The sequence below is a fragment of the Pristis pectinata genome, chromosome 3 (assembly GCF_009764475.1).
Source record: "Pristis pectinata isolate sPriPec2 chromosome 3, sPriPec2.1.pri, whole genome shotgun sequence".
Classification (NCBI taxonomy): Eukaryota; Metazoa; Chordata; class Chondrichthyes; order Rhinopristiformes; family Pristidae; genus Pristis; species Pristis pectinata.
In genome coordinates, this window is record NC_067407.1 from 137,932,302 (window position 1) to 137,952,749 (window position 20,448).

Consider the following 20,448-nt stretch of genomic DNA (forward strand, 5'->3'; position numbering starts at 1 on the left):
CTACCTTGGGAAAAAGACTGTGCCCTTTCACCTTATCTATGCCCCTCATGATTTTATAAACCTCCATAAGGTCACCCCTCAGCCTCTAAGCTCCAGGCAATAAAGCCCCAACCTATCCAGCCTCTCTTTATAACTCAAGCCCTCCAGTCCCAGTAACATCCTTGTGATTCTTTTCTGCATCCTTTCCAGCTTAATGACATCCTTCCTTAGCTGGGTGACCAGAACCGCACATAATACTTCAATTGCGTTCTCACCAACATCTTGCACAGCTCTAACATGACATCCCAACTCTTGCAATCAGTGCCCTGATCATTGAAGCCATGCATGCCAAAAGCCACTTTCACCACCCTGTCTACCTGTGGCCCAACTTTCAGGAAACTGTGTGCCTGTACCCCTAGGTCTTTATGTCCTACTGCACTCTCCAGGGCCCTACCACTTACTATGTAACTCCTGCCCTGGTCACAAGCTTTCGATCTTAGAAACAGCCCTCCACTACCACCCTCCCCCTCCCTCCTCCCAATTCAATTTTGTATCCGATTAGCTAGCTCGCCCTGGATCCCATGTGATCTAACCTTCCGCACCAGTCCACCATGCAGGATCTTGTCATAGGCCTTGCTGAAGTCTATGTGGACAACATCAACCACCCTGCTCTCATCATTCCTCTTTTCAGCTCTTCAAAAAAAAAACTCAGTCAAATTCACGAGACAGTTTCCCACGCACAAAGCTATGCTGACAGACTATCCCTAATCAGTCCTTGCCTTTCCAAATGTATTGGTAGTGGTTTATTATTGTCACTTGTGCCAAGGTGCAGTGAAAAACTTGCCTTGCATGCCGATCGTACAGGTCAGTTCATTACACAGTGCAGTTACATTGGGTTAGTACAGAGTGCATTGAGGTAGTACAGGTAAAAACAATAACAGTACAGAGTAAAGTGTCACAGCTACAGATGAGGTGCAAGACCATAATAAAGTAGATCGTGAGGTCAGAGTCCATCTCATCGTATAAGGGACCTGTTCAATAGTCTAGGTCAATCCTGTCTCTCAGAATCCCCTCCAGTAATTTTCCCACCACTGATGTTAGGTTCACCGGCCTGTAGTTACCTGACTTGTCCTTGCAGCCCTTCATGAATAAGACACAACATTAGCCACACTCCAGTCTTCCATTACCTCAACCGTGGCTAACAATGATACAAATATCTTTGCCAGGTCCTCAGCAATTTCTTCCCTAGCTTCCCACAAAGTCCTGAGATGCACTTGATCAGGCCCCCGAGATTTAACCACTTTTATGTGCTTTAATACGCCAGCAGCTCTTCTTTTGTAATGTTAAATGTTTCAAGAAATATTCATTTAAGACCTCGCCCATCTCCTGTGGCTCCACATGTAGATGACCACTTCGATCTTTTAAGGGGATCTGTTGTTTTCCCTACATGGCCTTTTCTCTTAATTTACTTACAGAAACTCTCAGAATTTTCCACCATATCTGCCAAAGCTTTCTCCTGTCCTCTTTTTGCCCTTCTGATTTCCCTTCATGTATACCCACATCCCTTGTACTCCTTAAGGGATTCACTTGATTCCAACTGCATATACCTCACTTATGCCTCCTCCTTTTTCCTGACCAGATACTCAATATCCCTCACTAACCAGGGTTTCTTAATCCTGCCAGCCTTGTCCTTCATTCTAACAGGAACATGTTAGCCCTGAACTCTCCCTATCTCACTCTTAAAAGTCGCCCACAGGTGAGACGTCCCTTTACCTGCAAGTAGGTTCTCCCGATCAACCTTTGTAAGTTTCTGTCTAATGCCATCAGAGTGAGCCTTGCTCCAATTTGTGGACCTGTCCTATCTTTTTCCATTACTATTTTAAAGCTATTAGAATTACGGTGACAAAAGGTATGAGGAACATTAGTTATGTGGATAGAAGCTCGGGTTGTTTTCTTGGAACACAGGAGACCATGAAGTACTTAAAATCATCAAGTGTATACACTAAATAACGATAAACTGTTCCCATTGGCAGAGTGGTCAAGAACTCGGGAACACAAAAAGAAAGTGATTGGCAAAAGAACCAAAGTGATGTGCCAAAAAATGTTTGTTACACAACGAGTGGGTAGGATCTGGAATGTTAGATGCGTATCTGAAAGGAAAGAATTAGTAAGGCTCTGGAATGAAGGTAGGAGAGTGGGACTGGTTGGTTTGTGCTTTACTGGCATTGTCTCACCGGGCTGAATGCCTCCCTGTTGTCATCATTGTAAATCTGAAGATGTGGATTTGGGAAGGGGGCAAAAGGATGGAACTAAGTGGGTGGTTCTTTCAGTAGGTAGACCTGATCAAATGGCTTTCTTCTGCTCTTCAGTAGCGTAGCGGTTAGCATAACGCTATCACAGCGCCAGTGACCCAGTTCAATTCCCGCTGCTGTCTGTAAGGAGTTTGTATGTTCTCCCCTTGTCTGTGTGGGTTTCCTCTGGGTGCTCAGGTTTCTTCTCACGTTCCAAAGATGTACGGGTTAAGAAGTTGTGGGCATGCTATGTTGGTACCAGAAGCGTGGCAACGCTTGCAGGCTGCCCCCAGAGCATTCTAAGCAAAAGGTGCATTTCACTGTGTGTTTCGATGTACATGTGACTAATAAAGAAATCTTGTCTTATCTCATAGCTCTGGTACCTTGCTTACCACACATAGTACATTTCTAGTCTATGGGAGTGTTAATGGAATCAGTGCTAGAAGGAATCATTACATCAACATAAAGAGATGTATTATGGGCAGTGCAGCTTCCTGGTGCTCCAGCTTCCTGGTATAAACCCTGGCCCTCCCTGGTGTTGCATTGGGAACCTGGCCTAAGCTCCTGCCCTCTCCCCTGCTCAGAATCCAGCACATGCCGCTGCCCTCCCTGCTGCTGGGGTGTCAGGAAGCCAGGCCAACTGCAACAATGGCTAAGTGTGGAGAGTCTGCCCATGAGACCTTCCACACCTAGCCACTGGGTCAAACAGTGCAGCCACACAGCATTAAGATAGGAGGCTCAGGAATGTACCTGAACAGCATGGCGAGTGTGGGTCATTGCTGGGGTCTGGCAGCAGTTGCTCTGATGTGTTGAAGGATCACCTGGATCCTGTGGTCTCTCTCCTCACCTGCACGTTGGATGTGATGAAAACTGCTATCTCACTGGCTTTGATCTTGTGCAGCCAAGCGGAGGAGGACCACGGCTTCCCCATCACGTCCCACAACAGGTGATCAGATAGACCGTAGGATCCTTGGAGCAGCCACCGCCAGTCTCCAGCAGTGGTCCGCACTCTCCATTTGAACCAGAGTCCAGCTCTGAGCTTCACCACCATGCTGAGTAGCCACGCTGCTTCCCCCAGCCTCTCTGCACTTGGCCGTGGGTGATTCGCTGCTGGGAGAGGGCTGACAGAGGGTGGGGGTTCCTGCCCGGTCCCTGGCACTGCAGTGTGCAGTCTGAGCAGGTATTTTTGTTAAAGTACAGCAGGGGTATGTACCTGTGAATGTCAGACTGGAGAACCAAGAGTAGAACCATAGAACACTACAGCACAGAAAACAGGCCATTCTGCCCTTCTAGTATGTGCCAAAACTTTATTCTGCTAGTCCCATTGACCTGCACCCAGTCCATAACCCTCTCCCATCCATATATCTATCCGTTATTCTTAAAACTTAAGAGTGAGCCCACATTTACCATGTCAGATGGCAACTCGTTCCACACTCCCACCACTCTCTGAGTAAAGAATTTCCCCCTAAATCTTTCCTCTTTCACCCTAAAGCCATGTCCTCTTGTGCTTATCTCTCCTAATCTAGGTGGAAAGAGCCTACTTGTGTTTACTCTGTCTATACCCCTCAATTTTGTTGACCTCTATCAAATCTCCCCTCATTCCTCTGTACTATAATGTCACTACAAATGTACGACTCCTTCCCTTAGAATCAAAGTCAACCTGTCCTAATTTCAAAGGAAATATGGCAGCCAATATAAAGCAAAAACGGTTGCAGAGAATGTGCATTATTAAATGACGGGAAATAGAACTAATGAGGGGGACACAAAATGTATTCAGACAGAAAGTTAAGAACGGATACAAAACTATTGGTTGCAGGGAAGTTTTAACGGGTGTAGCCTTCACTCTGTGCTGAAGATGCAACATGTAGAGAACTTAGTTTTAAGTCAGCAGAATTCTGGAATCTGCTGATCACCACAGGGGATCCCAGTTTCAAAATGTATGCTGTAATTCTTACCATCTGTCAGCAATCAGCTGTATTATCAGAAGCGAGACTAATAATTTGCTCTAGCTTTTACTTCATTCTGCCCTTGTTTAAATTGGTTGTATGCCCGATATAATCTCTTGAGAATGCAGACTTCTGCTTTGCCCTGGTTAGTTTGAAGTAAACACGTAAACAGCAAATTGAAAATTCAGCACTATATAACATGATTAATCATTAGATAATTTGAACTTGGCTGACTTTGAATTGAAGAATGGTCTGCATTGAGTTTCCCCCTCTGCTCTCACAACTAGCATAAGCTGCCATAAGTCATGTTAACCATGTGAAGAAAGCTTGCAATTTGCTGTACAAAGTTGAATGCTGTAGTAAAATAGTCATATTTCTCAGAGTAGGTCACCCATCCAGACAATGCCCCTTGTGTCCGCTTTACAATTTGGTGTTCAGCTGAGTGTAATGGAATATTGAAATGAAACCTCTGCTGAGTAGGCATCGAGCTTCTTGTTACATGAAGCACATTCTGAGAAATTTGTATTTCAGAAGATGCAGCAAGGGTTCTTAAATGAGCCATCTTCCCAGTAACCTACTGATGGCCTCAATGAAAGAGCTTGCAGTGATACAGCACCTTGTTCATCACCTGAATATATTATTCAGCTAAATTTTTTTTTGAGTATAAATTATTGTAACGTTAACAAACACATGGAAAGATCCCACTCACAATAAAAATGTAAATAGTCATCACCAGGTTCAAGAACAGCTTCTTCCCTTCAACCGTTCGGTTCTTGAACCAACTGGCAAAACCCTAATCACTACAGTTTAGCAACACTATGGCCACTTTGCACTAAATTGGACTTTGTTTTATTTTGTTCTAATTGTGTTTTATCTTGTAAAAATTATGTATAATTTATGTTTAATTTATGTTTTTCTTGTGAATGCTGCCACAAGTAAGGTTTTCATTGCACCTGTGCACACACGTACTTGTGCATATGACAATAAACTTGACTTTGACCAGTTGATCTAAATGGTCATCTTCCATTCCTCGACCCTTGAGGTCAAGGGTGTCTCGGTTTCACTCCAGTTCTGAGGTGTGTGATGAAGCCAATGTGGGAACTGTAGATTCTTGCATATATGGAACAAGAATGCCTGAGGTAGTCGGCAGGTGGATAGTTTGTTGGCCTGGCTCCTTCCACCATTTACGGAGAGCTTCTGTTTGCTCCCATCGATGGACCCTGTTCTCAATGGCATCCTGAATGCGCGTTCTCTGTTTTGAGTGGTCATGGACCAAGGATTCCGAAGAGTCAGTTGAAGTTAACATTTTTACATGGAAGATTTCAGAACATCCTTGCAGAGTTTCATTTGTCCTCCTGAATTTAATGCCATAACAGAGCTCAGGGAAATGTTTCTATTTTGGGAGTTTGGTGTCGGGCATGCAAGCAATGTGACCAGCTAATTGGGGCCAGTTGAGTGCAGTTAGAGCCACAATGCTAGGAATGTTGGTTTGGGAGTGAATGATCATATTGCTTTGTTTATCCTTCCTGTGGATTCAGAGAATTTTATAGAGGCAGCTTTAATAGTAGCTCTCCAGCGCTTTTTGAGTTGCTAGTTGTAGGTAGGCCATGTTTCAGAAGTGCCTACAAGATAGGATCACTGTCTGCATCAATACACAAAAAGAGCTGGAGGAACTCAGCAGGTCAGGCAGCATCCATGGAGGGAAATAAACAGTCGACGTTTCGGGCCGAGACCCTACATCAGGACTGGAAAGGAAGAGGGCAGAAACCAGAATAAGAAGGTCAGGGGGGGGGAGGAGCACACGCAGGGAGGGGAGAGGTGAGTCCAGGTGAGAGGGGGAGGGTAGGTGGGTAGGGGAGGGGGGAGAAGATGTAATAAGCTGAGAGGTGATAGGTAGAAGAGGCCGAGGGCTGAAGAAGGAGGAATCTGGTAGGAGAGGGCAGTGGACCATGGAATAAAGGATGGAGGGAGGAGAGAGGTGGGCACGTCATCAAGATGGGGGAAGGGAGCCACAGGAATAAGGGAAGACAAAGGAGTAGGGGCGGCGGGCAAAGAAAAGGAAGGGGTGGGGTTACGAGAAGTTAGAGAAATCGATGTTGAGGCCATCAGGTTGGAGACTCCCAAGGCAGAGTATGAGATGTTGTTCCTCCAACCTGCGTCTGGCCTCAACGTGGCATTCGAGGAGGCCATGGATAGACATGTCAGTATGGGAATGGGATGTGGAATTGAAATGGGTGGCCACCGGGAGGTCCTGGCTGTTGCGGCGGACGATGCAAAGGTGCTCGACCAATTGGTCACCCAATCTGTGTCAGGTCTCACCGATGTACAGGAGGCCACACCGGGAGCACCAGATGCAATAAATGACACCTTCAGACTCACAGGTGAAGCGCTGCCTCACCTGGAAGGATTGTCTGGGGCCCTGAATGATGGTTAGGGAGGAGGTGTAGGGATAGGTGTAGCATTTGGTGCAGCTGCAGGCATAAGTGCCAGGGGGTTATCAGTGGGGAGGGACGAATGGACAAGGGAGTCGTAGAGAGAGCCGTCCCTTCGGAAAGTGGAAAGAGGGGGTGAGAGGAAGATGTGCCTGGTGGTAGGATCCCGTTGGAGGTTGTGGAGTATGATGTGCTGGATACAGAGGTTCTTGGGGTGGTAGGTGAGGACAAGGGGAACCCTGTCTCTGTTATGTCGGTGGGGGGAGGGTGTGAGGGCAGATGTGCAGGAAGTGGAGGAGATACGGGTAAGGGCAACATTGTTGGTGATGGAAGGGAAACCCCAGTCGCTGAAAAGGGACGACATCTCTGATGTCCTGGAATGGAAAGCCTCACCATGGGAACAGATACAGCGGAGGAACTGGGAGAAGGGGATGGCATCCTCACAAGTGACAGGGTGGGAAGAGGTGTAGTCAAGGTAACCGTGGGAGTCAGTGGGTTTTTGGAAGATGTCTGTGGTTAATCTGTCTCCGGAGATGGAGACAGAGAGATCCAGAAAGGGGAGAGAGGTGTTGGAGACGGACCGAGTGAATCTGAGGGCAGAGTGGAAGTTGGAGGCAAAGTTGATGAAGTTGACAAGCTCTGCACGGGTGCAGGAAGCAGTCCCAATGCAGTCATCAACGTAGCGGAGAAAGAGTTGGGGGGCGTTACCGGTGTAGGCTTGGAACATGGACTGTTCCACGTAGCCGACAAAGAGGCAGGCATAGCTGGGGCCCATGTGAGCACCCATGGCTACACCTTTAGTCTGGAGAAAGTGGGAGGAGCCGAAATAAAAGTTGTTAAGGATGAGAACCAGTTCTGCCAGACAGAGGAGGGGTGGTGGTGGAGGGGAACTGGTTGGGTCTGTTATCGAGAAAGAAACGGAGAGCCTTAAGGCCTTCCTGATGGGGGATGGAAGTGTACAGAGACTCGACGTCCATGGTGAAAATGAGGCAGTCAGGGCCAGGGAACTGGAAGTTGTTGAATGATGGACACATGTGAAGTGTCACGGACATAGGTAGGAAGGGACTGAACCAAAGGGGACAAAATGGAGTGAAGATATAAGGACACAAGTTCAGTGGGGTAGGAGCAGGCAGAAACAATGGGTCTACCAGTTGCGATTGGTATTGGTTTATTATTGTCACTTGTACTGAGGTACAGTGAAAAGCTTGGCTTACGAACCAATCGTACAGGTCAATTCATTACACAGTGCAGTTACACTGAGTTAGTACAGAGTGCATTGAGGTAGTACAGGTAAAAAAAAACACTAACAGTATAGAGTAAAGTGTCACAGCTACAGGGAAAGTGCAATGCAATAAGGTGCAAGGTCACAACAAGGTAGATCGTGAGGTCATAGTCCATCTCATTGTATAAGGGAACCGTTCAATAGTCTTATCACAGTGGGGTAGAAGCTGTCCTTAAGTCTGGTGGTACGTGCCCTCAGGCTCCTGTATCTTCTACCCAATGGAAGAGGAGAGAAGAGGGAATGTCCCAGGTGGGTGGGGTCTTTGATTATGCTGGCTGCTACACCAAGACAACGAGAGATAAGGAGGGGAGGCTGGTGTCCGTGATGCGCTGGGCTGTGTCCACAACTCTCTGCAGCTTCTTGCGGTCTTGGGCAGAGCAGTTTGCCGTACCAAGCCGTGATACATCCAGAAAGGATGCTTTCTCACAAGGTCACACAAGACAAGGGAGCAGAAGTAGGCCATTCGGCCCATCGAATCTGTTCCAAAGAAAAGAAAAAGAAGGAGAAATGGGGGGGGTGCAATGAAAAAAATACTATTTTAACCCCAATTTCTGGCCTTATCCCCATATCCTGACTAATCCCCATATACCTTGACTAATTAGATATCTATCTATCTCCTCCTTAAATGCTTCCAGTGATCTAGCCTCCACTGCTGTACGTGGCAAGGAATTCCATAAATTCACTACCCTCTGGCTAAAGAAATTTCTCCTCATCTCTGTCTTAAACCTGTACCCTTATGGTTTTATGGTGCATCGGTAAAAGTTGGTGAGAGTCAAAGGGGACAAATGAAATTTCTTTAGCCTCCTGAGGAAGTAGAGGCGCTGCTGAGCTTTCTTGGCTGTGGCATCTACATGATTTGACCAGGACAGGTTGTTGGTGATGTTCACTCCCAGGAACTTGAAGCTGTCCACCCTCTCGACCTCAGCACCATGATGTAGGACAGGTGCATGTACACCGCCCCCTTTCCTGAAGTCAATGACCAGCTCTTTAGTTTGGTTGACATTGAGGGAAAGGTTGTTGTCATGACACCATTCCACTGAGCTCTCTATCTCCTTCCTGTACTCCGACTCATCACTGTTTGACATACGGCCTACCACAGTGTTATCATCTGCAAGCTTGTAGATGGAGTTAGAGCAGAATCTGGCCACACAGTCGTGAGTGTATAAGGAGTAGTGTAGAGGGCTGAGGACGCAGCCTTGTGGGGCACCAGTGTTGAGAATAATCGTGCCGGAGGTATTGCTGCCTATCCTCACTGAGGTAGAAACAGGCAATGCAGGGTTGGGGAACTATGAGGTTGGAGGCTGTAGAGGGGAGGTCTCCAGAGGCGGGGAGGTCAGTGATAGTATGGGAGACAATGGCCTGATGCTCCTTAGTAGGGTCCAGGTTGAGGGATAAGTAAGAGGAGGTGTCCGAGAGTTGACGTCTGGCCTCGGCAATGTAAAGGTCAGTCCACCAGACTACAGCAGCACCACCTTTGTCTGCCTGTTTGATAGTGATACTGTCTGCAAATTTGGAATATTGTATGCAGTTCTGGTCATCATACTCCAGGAAGGATGTGATTAAGCTAGAGAGGGTGCAGAAAAGATTCACAACGATATTGCTGAGACTGGAGGGCTTGCGTTATAAGGTGAGACTGAATAGGCTGGGGCTATTTTCTCTGGAGCGTAGGAGACTATGGAGTGACCCTATAGAGCTTTATAAAATCATGAGGGGCATAGATAAAGTAGATGGTCACAGTTTTTTTTTCAGGGATCTAAAACTAGAGGGCATAATTTTAAAGTGAGAGGGGAAAGATTTAAAAGGGACAGGTTTTTCCACACAGCGTGGTGGGTGTGTGGACCGAGCTGCCAGACGAAGTGGTAGAGGCAGGTATAATTACCATGTTTAAAAGACATTAGGACAAGTTCACGAATAGGAAAAGTTTAGAAGGATATGGGCCAAATGCAGGCAAATAGGGCTTGATCAGGAAGGCATCGTGCCAACCAAAAGACCCATTTCCATGCTGTGTAACTCAATGGCACTGCCGCCTGGTCAACCAACAGCTGTCTGCTGGGTTTGAGATGTTGATCTTCAAACTATTTTCAGACAAGCTGGCTGTGCTAATGCCCTGAAGGTGGTGGTGAGTTTGATCATTAATCAATGTAGTTCTCAGTAATCAGATAGGCAGAATAAGTACAGGATGTGGTTGGGGTGAGGAGAGGCTAGAGAAAGCACGGAGCTCTTGTTTATGTCATCTGCAGCTTGCAAATTAGAATAGATTGTTATGGGGACATATGATGTGATTGAGGAGAAAGATTAACTATGAACATACTATGATCCTCTGTAGTTTAGTCCTTGACATTTAGTCATACAGTAAATGTGTGGCTAAGTGCGTAAGCAAGGATGAGTCGAGGAAATGGTGTGCCCACTAGCCCAAGACCACTGTTGTCAGCATCCCTGAACCCCAATCTGTTGCTGAGGGGATGCCCCTCAGTGTTGGGTGTAATGGGTCAAGTCTGAAGAACAAGGATGTTGTGGAGACCTAGTTGTTGAGGAGGTGAGGGTGTGTTGGTCGAGGTGAGGAGAGCAGATGCAGAGGGCCAGAGATAGAGGAGGAGGGGTGCCTAATGCAGGGAAGAGAGGATCAAGAGAGAGAGAAAGAGTGAGAGTAGAAGGTGGTCATAGGTCAAGGAGCAAGGGAACACGAGAAGAAATTTGGCGATGAGGAATATCAAGGGTGATAGAGGTTGAAGCGGTTGGCTGGGATGGAAGAGGAAGAGATGAGGCAATGGGCAAGGGCCCAATCCAATCCTTGTGTACGCAGGGGTACTCCTGTGCTGATAGATACAAGTGCTAGCCAAAACTTGGCTCCTATTATTTGAATAATGCTGTGCTAACCTTTATATCCATCTGAAGCCAGTCAAGACCTTAATTTAGTTAGCATTGGTAGATCACTGAAGAAAGGCTAGATTTAGAGCTCAAGTCTCTTGGGGGCCAGAGTACACCACACTGTGGCAGACTACCCAGGCAAAATCAATAAGTGAGCTTAAAGCTACTCGAACTTGCCTGCTATTTTATTTAGCTGTTTGTTTGCTCCAGCAGTGGGCTTTTTAGTTCTTGTGTTAGGTATTAATGTTTTCTAACAGAATAAAATACTGCAAAAACTTACATGGGGAAATTATCTCAATCATAATTACAATAAATTGGTTTCCCTAGTACATTCTATCAAGTTAGCTGCAACAAAGCAAGGTCTCACAGTAAAATAGAAAGAACTAATTGTCAGAACTTTCTTGGTAGGTTTCCAACTCAACAACATTAATTCTCTGCTCTAGCACATTATTTGGAAATGGCCAATATTGCAATCTGCCATTTTCTCTGACTAATTTGCTATAATGTGGCAAGGCAGAGCATCAATAGGTTTGTCTCATCTAATCACCATATAGTTGGTACTTGACATGGCTGTGTTAATCACTATCACGTGTGTAGTTACATTGTGTCAAAGAAGTACCAGGCAACGACCATCTCCAACAAGAGAATCTACTCACCTACATTTAAAATTCATTGGTGGGGCGGGGGTCACCATTGACCAGAAACTCAACTGGACCAAACAAATAAGTACCATGCTTCAAGAATAGATCAGAGGCTGGGTACCCTGCAGTGAGTGACTCACCTCCCAACACCCTGAAGATATTTCCATGTGCAAGACACCAGTCAGGCGTGTGATGGAACATTCTCCACTTAGCTGGATAAGTGCAGTACCAACTCTTAAGAAGCTCTTTGCACTGGGTGGTGTTGAGGTTCACTTGATTGGCATTCCATCAACATCATTTCCTTCTGTCAACTGCATACAATGGCTACAGTGTGTACCATCTGCAATATGCACTGCAATTACTCACTCAAGGTATTCCATCAGCACCCTTACATTTGACCTCCATCACCAAGAAGGCAGACACATGGCAACACTGCTACAAGTGGTTTCCCCACCAAGTTGTGCACCGTCTTGACTTGGAGGTACATCACCGTTCCTTCCTCGTCACTTGCTCTTAATCCTGGAACAGTTTACCCAACATTGGAAGCACCTTCAATAGAAGGACTGCAGCCCTTCAAGAAGGCTGCTCACCACCACCTTTTTTTGGGCAATCTGGGATGGACAGTAAATGCTGGCCTTGCCCACAATGCCCAAATCATTGGTAATGATCTAATTAGGTGGCTCAATTGTTCATAGAGTAATACAGCACGGAAACAGGCCCTTTGGCCCAACTCACTCATGCTGACCGAGATGCCTATCTATTGCCAATCCCATTTGCATGCATTTGGCCCACTTCCCTCTCAACCTTTCATAACCATGTACTTATCCAAATGTCTTTTAAATGTTCTGATTGTAGCCCCCCCCCCCCCCACAACTTCCTCTGGCAGCTCATTCCATTTACCCACCATCCTGTGTGCGAAAACTTATACCTCAGATCCTTTTTAAATCGTTCCCCTCTCACCTTAAACCTCTTCGCTGTCGTTTTAGACTTTCCTACCCTGGGGAACAGACTGTGACTATCTGCCCCATTTATGCCGGTAAACATTCCCAGATTATCCAGTCACTCCTTATAACTCAAGTCCTCCAGCCCAGGCAACGTTCCTGTGAATCCTTTCTGCATTCTTCCAAGTTTAATCACATCCTTCCTGTAGTGTGGTGACCAGACTGCACACAGTACTCCAAGTGTGGCCTAACCAATGACTTGTGTGACTCCATGATGATGTCCCAACTCCTATACTTAACGCCTCAGCTGATGAAGGCGAGCCTTTTTCACCACCCTGTCTATAAGTGCCGCTGCTTCCAGGGAACTATGCACTTGTACCTCAAGGTCTCGTAATTCATTAACGCTCTCCAGAGCCCTGTCGTTCACTGTATGTCCCGGCCTGGTTTAACTTCCCAAAATACATTACTCTGCAGTTGTCTGGGTTAAATTCTATCAGCCGTTCCCTTGCCCACTTTCCCAGTTGATCTAACCTGATGTAACCATGGACAGTCTTCTTCCTGTTTGCCCTACCACCAATTTTGTCGTCATCTGCAAATTTACCAATCCTGCCACCTGCATTCTCTACCAGATTAATATACATGATGCACGATAAAGGACCCAGCACACTGCTGGGTACAGGTCTCCAATCTGAAGAGCAACCTCCACTGCCACCCTCTACCTCCTATTACCAAGCCAATTTTATAGCCAATTTACAACACACTCTGGACCAGCCTACCGTGTGGGACCTCGTCAAAGTCCTTGACCCGAGTTCAAATCCGGCCACTGTCTGTAAGGAGTTTGTACGTTCTCCCCATGTCTGTGTGGGTTTCCTCTGGGTGCTCCAGTTTCCTCCCACATTCCAAAGACGTACAGGTTAGGAAGTTATGGGCATGCTATGTTGGCGCCGGAAGCGTGGCGACACTTGCGGGCTGCCCCCCAAAATCACTATGCAAAAGATGTATTTCACTGTGTGTTACGATGTACATGTGACTAATAAAGATCTTATCTAACATCCACAGCCCTGCCCTCACCAATCTTCTGGTCACCTCAGTAATTCAGATACAAATATTCTTGGAAGAGAGGAAAATTCCTTTAATGAAGTAAAACAGAAGCAGCAACTGTGTAGTAAGAAACAGGATTAACACCTCAGGCAGATGATCTGCTGGAAAATTCTGTGCATCTGCTCTCAATATCTTATGCACCTACTGAGAAAATTCCATGGTATATTTCTAAGAAGCATCATTCCATTCATCGGGGTTTCGAGTTTGATAATGAATGTTGACATGGCTTTTTCCCTCAGGTTGGGTGAGACTAGAACTAGAGGACATAGGTTTAGGGTGAAAGGTGAAATATTTAAGGGGAATCTGAGGGGGAACTACTTCACTCAGAAGATGCTGCGAGTGTGGAACGAGCTGCCAGCAGAAGTGGTAGATGCAGGTTCAATTGTAACATTTAAGAGAAGTTTGGATCGGTACATGAATGAGAGAGTAATGGAAGGCTGTGGTCCGGGTGCAGGTTGATGTGGACTAGATGGGCCGAAGGATCTGTTCCTGTGCTGTAGTGCTCTATGACACAATGTAAGTTTATATAGCGATGGTCATGGCTCTACAGGATTCTCCACTTGCAACTGGAGATGATGTCTCCTGAGAATGAGCATGGATGCATTGTCCTCCCCACTTGAAAGGAAAGCCACAAGTTTAGTGCTTGGCAGATTTGACCATCTCCTGTACTGGCTTGAGACAGCTTTCCTTTTGGGGCTTTAAAAGTAATCCCAAACACAGCTTGTTGAATGTCCTTTGAAAGCCAAATGGAACAACTTTAGGGAAAAAAATTGCTCTTTTGGGCTGGCATTCTTTTCAGTCAGGATATTGAAATGCATTTGGTTCCATCGTGTCACAGTGCATTGAGCAATATGGAACATCCCAGCAGAAATTGGTAGTGGCTCTCATCTCTAGGTATTCTATAAATCTCTAACATGGTTACTGTAAGATTGTTTGATGTTCGTGTCTGAAAGTGAGAAGCAGCACATTGGCATCATTGAAAAGTTGAACGTTCAAAACATACCTAGTATAGTTTTGGACTAAATTTCCAAATTCCTTAGATGGAACTGTTTGTGAACAGGGCCAGTGAGAATCTCATGGACAAGTTGAGATGCAGTTAACGACTTGGTGAAGCTGAGTTGCTCCAACTTGGTTAGGCAATGGAAAGTAGCCTTTTATCATCACAACAGGACTTTCCAGAATTTTTCAGTGCTCCCAGTGGTTCTTCTGTACTCATTTTTTACAGGTCCTCTCTTTGCTGTAATTTCCTGTCATGTTGTTGATATATTCAGGATAAGTAAAATCAATAGGGAAAACTGAAAACAGAAAAGTTCCACCCACTGAGAAAACAAATACCTCAATCTACAGCAAGGACATCCAGACCGGGGTGAAAAAGATTTGCTCTTTCACTGGACAGCATTAACCCACAGCATCCTAGCGATGCATGAGTAATTATTACATCTGGCACTTAGCTTTTTCTGAACTTGAAGTCAGTCCTGCATTGATATCTCCCAATACCATTCACTGTTGATATGTGAATTTTGATCCTTGTTTTCAAAGCCTTCCATGGTCTCGCATGTTCTATATTTCCATAGAGTCGTAGAGTTGTACAGCACGGGAACAGGCCCTTCAGCCCAACTCATCCATGCCAACCAATTTGTCTACTTGAGCTAGTCCCATTTCCCCGTGTTAGATCCATACCCTTCTAAACCTTTCCTGTCCATGAATCTGTCTAAATGTCTTTTAAACGTTGTAACTGTACCCACCTCAACCCCTTCCTCTGGCAGCTCATTCCATGAACCCAATCTCTCCCATAATGCCTCCCACCCTTACAACCCTCTGAAGAATTCTGTGTTCTTCCAGTTCTGGCCTTCTGTGCATCTCAGTTTCTGTTTATGTCGTAAGCCACTGGAGCCTTGGCTCTGGAATTTACTCTCTACCCCCCTCTGTCTATCTTCATTGCACATCCTTTGAAATAGCAAATTCTCTTTAAAACCACACACTTTGATCTCACCCATACTTGTATTTTTTATATGGTTTCATGTACTTTTTGATTGTGCTCTAATGATGTAATTTTATTTTATTTTTCTTCAGAGTCTTGTGTAATTTGTGTTTAATTTATGTTCTGTGTCTAGTCTGAATCTACTTACTTGTGATGCTGCTGCAAGCAAGGTTTTCATCGTACCTGTACCTCACCGTACTTGTGCACATGACAATAAACTCAGCTTGACTATCATGAGTTGGAGAGTTAAATGGTGCTGGCCTGTTGAATTTTTGATTCTATCCACACACGGGTACTTTCCAGTAGATAGTACTGAAAAGTGCCAAGTATAACAAAAAATAAACTGCTGGAAGAAATAAGCATTTTGTGGAGGCAGGAGGGATGTGTCAACATCCTGTGTCGGGACCCTGCTTTAAGACTGGGGCTGGGGGAAGGAGGAAAGATGGTCAGTATATAGAAGTGCTGGAAGATCTTTTAGCATTTTTTTTGCTGCAGATTCCAGCACCTGCAGCCTCTTGTTTCTCCAGAGAGCCAGTTGTACCCTTGCATATCTTGCAGTTTGAAAGCACCTTAATGCCTGTCCGAGCTGCAATCGGTCAGATCATCAGCTAAGCAGGAACTGAAGCTTTGGCCTTCCGGCAGGAGTGGCTGAGATGCTGCAAGCCCTCACCAAGTGCCTGCTGAGGTTAAGAAATAGCTTCAGTTTATCCACGCTGAGCCCCTGATTCACCAAGTTGTGACTTCATGGAGCGCCCGAGCCATTTTCCTTCAGAACTCAAATTACCACTCACTGCTACATTTCCCCATGAGGAAGGAAGCAAAATCATTGGGAGGCTCCTGCCCTAACAGAATTTTTTGGTGATAATAATGGGTCCAGCTTAAATGGGAACTAGAGAAAGTTTAAAAAGAAAGTTTAAACAAACAAACATTTCTTTCTTCCAAAAGAAAATAAAATTCTGTTGATTTATCACTTACCCTGATACAGCTAGAAACCATGTTGGGAGATACAGCATTACCCTGCTTGTGTGCATAGATTTCAGAATCAGGATGTTATTCTAGGTGTGTTCTTATTGAGAGGGTCAGGGGGTTAATTAATAACTTCTAGACTGCTGTTGCTTTTTTTTAAAGAGCATGAAAAAGTTGAGTGGATCCTATTGCATTGCTCCCTGCTGTCTAATAAGGTAATTCCAAAATATTGCCGAGCCACCCAAGCATGCAGTAAGGAATGTTCTCCTATAAGTGCAAAGGAGTGACTGTGTAGAGAGGGTGGAATCTCATATCTTTTTTAATGAAATGTTCCTGTTCGCTTGTCTGACTGGAGATGTGTCTCTTTGTGTAACTGATAATGCCTTCTCAGGGGTTTCATAATCTTAAAAATTAGAGTGATTTTGAGAGACTCCAGTAATGTGATATCGCCAAATTGCATCTTGAAGAATAGGTGGTATAACTTAATTAGATTGGGAACTCCAATCCCTTTTAAGCAATGCTCAAGAGCCACTCCTGTGTAATCACTCACTTTTATGATAGGAAGCAGAAATTTCTGCTTGTATGAAACCCCTGCTTTTTGCTGCAGTATTGTTTGGATATCACTTGAACCATGCTTTCCGTTTATTCCTTTTGCAGTATTGCCCAATACTCCGACAATACAGCCAGGGCCACAGAACGTACCAATAATTGACCCGTCATTGTACAGCATAAAGCCTCAGGGTAAGATTTTAAACTCTTCCAACTTTTCCAGCAGTTAGATAATTGGTACTGTGCACAACAAGATGCAATGATCTGATGCTATGCCAGATTATAATGAGGATCAAGCACTGGCACTGAGTATGTGGTAACATAAACTATTCATTCAGAACGTTTAATGGAGAGTCGACGTCAGTTAGACAGCAAAAGTCAATGCTCTAGTAGCCTAAAGCTTAATCTTCTATGAAGCCAGTTGTGGATACAGCACGCCAAAGCTATGAAAATCCTAGGAGGGTTGACAGTAGAAAAAGACTTGACTATAGAATTGAGGCAAAGATAGGGTAGACAGTCAGAATCTTTTTCCTGGAGCAGAAATGTTAAACACTAGAGGACATGCTTTTAAGGTGAGAGGGGGAAAGTTTAAAAGAAATATGTGGGGCAATTTTTTTCTACACAGAGTGGTGGGTGCCTGGAACAGACTGGCAAGGAAGGCAATGGAAGCAGATACGATGGTGGCATTTAAGAGGCTTTTAGACAGACACATGAGCATGGAGGGATAGGGATCACGTGCAGGCAGAAGAGATTTAGTTTAATTCGGCATCGTGTTCGGCACAGACATAGTGGGCCGAAGGGCCTGTTCCATGTTCTAATAAAGGGTCACTCATTCAGTGATGAGGAGAGATAAAGTGTGGTAGAAGTTAGTAAGAGTAAATGCCGATAAATCCCAAAGAACCAATGATTGATGTTTCCTTTAGTGTTCATTTTTTGGGATCCAGGTATCACTGGCAAGGCCAGCATCTATTGCCCATCCCTAATTCCTTACAAGATAGTGAGCCATTTTCCTGAACTGCCACAGGCCTTCTGGTGAAGATATTTGTACTGTGCTCTTGGATGGGAGTTAGACCCAGCAACGATAAAAGACCAGCGATATATTTCCGAGTCAGGATGGCATGATACTTGGAGGGAACCCACAGGGCGTGGTGTTTATGTGCACCTGCTCTCCTTGCCCTTGGTGGTAAAAGTTGTGGGCTTGGGAGGTGCTATTGGAGGCATTTGGATGAGTAACCATTGTACATTTTGTAAATGGTAGACACTGGTAGTCTTGAGCTTCTGAGGAGATGGCTGGCGTGTACACCTCCAGCAAGTGGAGAGTGTTCCATCACACTCCCAATTTGTATCTTGTTGGTCCTGGTAAGGCCTTGGGGTATCAAAAGGTGAGTTGCTCACTGCAAGATACTCTGCCTCTGGCCTGCTCTTATAACCACAATATTTATTTGTCTGGTCCAATTGAGTTTCTGATCACTGGTGACCTCCAGGATAATGATGGTACAAGCATACAGTTGCATGTTGAAGGTGAGCAGTTAGCTTCTACCTTGTTGAACGCAGTCACTACCTGGTATACTTGTGGTGCGTACATTACTTGTCACTCATTGGCCCGTGTCTGAGTGTTGTCCAGATCTTGCGATGTGCAGGCATGGGCTGCTTCACTTGACCTTCAACAGCCTCAACCAACGGGTATGACGCCAGCCAGGGGACTGTTTTCCCATCGATGCTTATTGACTTTGGTTTTACCAGGGTACCCTGATGTAACACTCAATCAAGTACTGCCTTGACATCAAGGACACTCACTCTCACCTCCAGAATTCAGCTCTTTTGATCCCCATTTGGACTTACGCTATGATGAGATCTGGAGCCAGGTGGTCCTGGTTAAACCCAAACTGGGCAAAGACAAGTAGCTTAGTGGCAAGTGAGTGCCACTTGCTAGCAGTCAATGACTGCTCCCATCACTTTATTGATGACTGAGAGTAGATTGATTGGGTGAAAATTAGCCAGATGGGATCTGTTCTGCTTTTTATGAAAGAGACATTCCTGGGTGATTTTACAGATTGTTAGGTAGATGTCAATGTTGTATCTGTACTGGCGCAGCTTGGCTAGAGACACACATAACTCTGGAGTGCAGGTCTACTGTACTCTAGCTGGGATGTTGTCTGGTTCAGTAGCCTTTGCTGTATCCATGCACTCAGCTGTTTCTCGATATTATGTAGAGTGAATGGAATTGGCTTGAGATTGGCTTTTTTTTGATGAGGATCTCAGGATCAGCACATGGTTTGTGAATGCTTCAGTCTTTCGGACTAGCATGCTGAGCACTGCCATCATTGAGGATAGGTATGTACTTGGAGCTTTTTCCTCTTCGTGTCAGCTGTTTAATTGACCACCATCATTGGTGTGGTAGAACTGCACAGCTTTGATCTGATCCATCAGTTATGACATTGTTCAGGTCTGTCTATTGCATGCTGCATTTGTTGTTTCACATGCACACAGTCCTGTATTGCACTTCTCTAGACTAGCACCTCATTTTTAGGTAAACCTGCTGCTGCTGTCGTAGTTTGCCCTTCCACACCCCTCATTGAACCAGGGTTGGTAGTTATAGTAGAGTGCTGGCCGTGAGGTTACAGATTTGGAGTTCCATTTTGTTTGAAGCTTGCAACATACTGATTCGTACTTGTTTGTTCTCAGGCACTTGGCAGGTCGGCAGTTTCAATGCATTTCGCTCACTTTGAGTATCTGGAGGTTGGATTTGGCCTGAACTGGCCGCACATGTGTCTGCGGGAGTGGAGGCATCCAAAAAGAATTGGTTCTTGTCTGCTCTGGGACAGATCCAGAAGGCTCCAACTCCAAAAGACAAAACTGTCAGCAATGTTGCATTGAAGTGGCATGGAGAAACTGAGTAATGGAAGTGTCACAACCAAGGCATCTCGGTGCTTTGCTGGAGGTTGCGGTGGAATTGAAGCCAATTTTATTGCATCTGGCATTGCACTTGAAGAAAAAGGTGTTCATAAGAATACATGACTTCCTTATTACTGGCAGTTTACTGTAGGTCACAAAAAGAACTCAATAGAAGGAAAAGAACTGCACGGTGAACAGTTAGTTCTGCAAGTAAACATCCCATGGAATTCCCTTTGGATTCCATTGAATTTAATTGAAGATCAGTATTGAAGTTGCTTTTAATCATCTTCGTTAACAAATAAAAAACATACAATGCCCATAATGTATTACTTTAAAAAAACAATTGCCATTTTTGTGGAAAAAGTCAAGCTTATTGTCATTTGCTCAAGTACATAGGTACACAGGAGCAATGAAAAACTTGCAGCAGCATCACAGTAACATAGCATCAGATAAGCAGCATTAATAAGAAAAATATAAATTAAACTTAAGTTGTACACAATTTTTACAAGAAAGAACACAATTAGACCAAAAAGAACAAAGTCCATTTTAGTGCAAAGTGATCATAGTGTTGCTAAA

The 20,448-nt window shown here is 45.0% G+C and overlaps 1 protein-coding gene across 1 annotated transcript in view; it reads left to right on the forward strand.

The window, feature by feature from the left end:
- vta1 (vesicle (multivesicular body) trafficking 1) overlaps positions 1 to 20,448 on the forward strand; it is a 213,190-nt gene that overhangs the window by 163,327 nt on the left and 29,415 nt on the right. Inside the window, 1 exon segment of the mRNA XM_052012390.1 lies at positions 17,086 to 17,169. Coding sequence (XP_051868350.1) covers positions 17,086 to 17,169 — 84 coding nt within the window.